General features: G+C 38.1%; 1 protein-coding gene across 1 annotated transcript in view; it reads right to left on the reverse strand.

Moving 5' to 3' along the window:
* raly (RALY heterogeneous nuclear ribonucleoprotein) overlaps positions 1-2500 on the reverse strand; it is a gene marked incomplete at both ends in the record, with an annotated part of 26318 nt that overhangs the window by 18896 nt on the left and 4922 nt on the right. Inside the window, 2 exons of the mRNA XM_080025885.1 lie at positions 949-996; positions 2488-2500. The exon at positions 2488-2500 is cut by the window's right edge and continues 60 nt beyond it. Of these exons, the coding sequence (XP_079882011.1) occupies positions 949-996; positions 2488-2500 (61 nt within the window). The remainder of the gene's footprint in view (positions 1-948; positions 997-2487) is intronic.

Below are 2500 nucleotides of genomic sequence, written 5' to 3' on the forward strand. Positions count from 1 at the left end.
TTTTAAAAAATTTCAAATTTTGTTCTACTATCAATTCAGTCCAATGAAATGCTTTAAAGGTGCAGTGTGTAATATGACATCATCAAGAACGTTCTACAAAGTTCTAGAACGCAACGCTCCCTGGGTAACCCCAACCCTTTCGAATAATACCAGAAGCTACAGTGGCCTTCAAGGACAAGAACAATTCTAAATTTTAAACAATGCACCTGATGACATTCCAACTATGACACTTTCAAGATGGCGGCACTAGGCCTTGGTCCAAGATATGCAGAAATATGGACATATATGAGACCCTTTCTAAGGGAAAAAAAAATAATTAAAAAAAAAAAATCAGCTATTATGCACTAAATTAAATGTACTTATGGATATTATAATTACTTTCTACAAAATCTGCTAGGAAATAAAACCCAAAATTCTACACACTGCAGGTTTAAACATCACGTTTGGTCCTGTGTTATGGCTGAATGGAGACATGTATAACTCCCTTAGAGCCTGTGAACCACATTCTGCCCCGGGCCGTCTGGGAGGTTAACATGCATAGCCTTCTTTTGATGTGTAGAAAATACTGTGTGTGTGTGTGTGTGTGTGTGTGTGTGTGTGTGTGTGTGTGTGTGTGTGTGTGTGTGTGTGTGTGTGTGTGTGTGTGTGTGTGTGTGTGTGTGTGTGTGTGTGTGTGTGTGTGTGTGTGTGTGTGTGTGTGTGTGTGTGTGTGTGTGTGTGTGTGAGTGAGTGAGTGAGTGAGTGAGTGAGTGAGTGAGTGAGTGAGTGAGTGAGTGAGTGAGTGAGTGAGTGAGTGAGTGAGTGAGTGAGTGAGTGCGTGCGTGCGTGCGTGCGAGCGTGTGTGTGTGAGTGAGTGAGTGTGTGTGTGTGTGTGAGTGTGTGGTGTTTGGTGTTTCTGTTTGAGTTTCTTGTGTGCGATTAATAAAGTTATTTGAATTTGAACCTCACCTGTCATAGAAGTCTTCTCTGTAGAAGTCGTAGTCAATTTCGTAGCCACTGGGGGAGGATGGGGGGGGGGGGGGTGTGGGGGGGGGGGGGGGGGGAGCACAAGGCAAAATATAATAAAAACTTTTTTCAAGCTATTTTCCCCCCCATAAATTAATACATTAAATGCTATAATTAGAGAAACAACATCTACTAAATGGTCTTACTGACCTACCAAATAACCAAACTCACTACAGTGTAATTTCTCTCTCTCTCTCTCTCTCTCTCTCTCTCTCTCTCTCTCTCTCTCTGTGTCTCTCTCTGTGTGTCTCTCTCTCTCTCTCTCTCTCTCTCTCTCTGTGTCTCTCTCTCTCTCTCTTTTTTTTATGAATATTTATTTGTTTAACCTACAAAGGCCCTAATTGCACAAGACAACTAAAATGAAAGTGACATTTGAATTTACATTGACTAAGTGGTCACAAACAAAGTGCCAAATGGATGATAATAATTCTCTACTACATCTGCTGTATGTTTGAATAAGCAGCTTGTTGCTATGTTACATGTTAACCATGACAGCTACACACACCAGAGATATGAAATGGCACTCAGTTATATTTAATCATTTTTCTGCCCTCTAGATTAATACATTTAGAGCTTTAAAATATTTATGAATGTTTTTACAGCCAATAGTTTGTGACTCCTTGGGCTGTGCTGTTATTTTGTGACTGTTATATACAGCTCTGGAAAAAATGAAGAGACCACTCCAAATGTTCAGTGTCTCTCGTTTTACTATTTAGAGGCATATGTTTGAGTAGAATGAACATTTTGGTTTTATAATATAAACTACTGACAACATTTCTACCAAATTCACAATAAAAATATTGTCATTTAGAGCATTTTTCAATAAGTAATGTAGAGATAAAGATTTAAGAAAAATCCAGACTGGTCTCTTAATTTTTTCAGGAGTTGTATTAGGAAGTGTTTTTCATATCAACTACCGTAGTTCTGATATTTTGCCCAAAAAATTATAATAACAGCACAAAAGAGCAGATTGATTGAATTATTTTTACATCAAAAAATGTTTCAAGCTATAGACCTTAGTCAGGGCCAATCTCCATTGAAGTAAAAATACATAAAAAAAAAAGAAAAGGGTGAGACCTTAGTTTTACCAAAATAGTTCCTTTGTGAGGTTCTAAAAAGCTTCTGAAAAAGTATTCAAAACAATCTAAGGACAATTTTTTTTATAATTTTTTGGCATTTTCAAGCTTTATTAGACAGTACAGAGTTGAAATGGGGAGACAGAGAGAGAGAGAGAGAGACAGAGAGAGAGAGAGAGAGAGAGAGGGGGATGAATTGATTATTTTATGATTTCTAAATACTTGTTGTTTCTTGTTTTATCTTTTGTTTTCAACTCTAGAAACAATTATTTAATGTATGGCTTTCCGAACACAGCCTGTGAGTGAGTGAGTGAGTGTGCTTGTGTGTGTGTGCTTGTGCGTGTGCGTGTGTGTGTGTGTGTCTGTGAGTGTGTGCGTGCGTGCGTGTGTGTGTGTGTGTTTGTACCTATATAGAGCAG

This window comes from Ammodytes marinus, assembly GCF_949987685.1.
Source record: "Ammodytes marinus genome assembly, chromosome: 4".
In the NCBI taxonomy this organism is placed as follows: domain Eukaryota; kingdom Metazoa; phylum Chordata; class Actinopteri; order Uranoscopiformes; family Ammodytidae; genus Ammodytes; species Ammodytes marinus.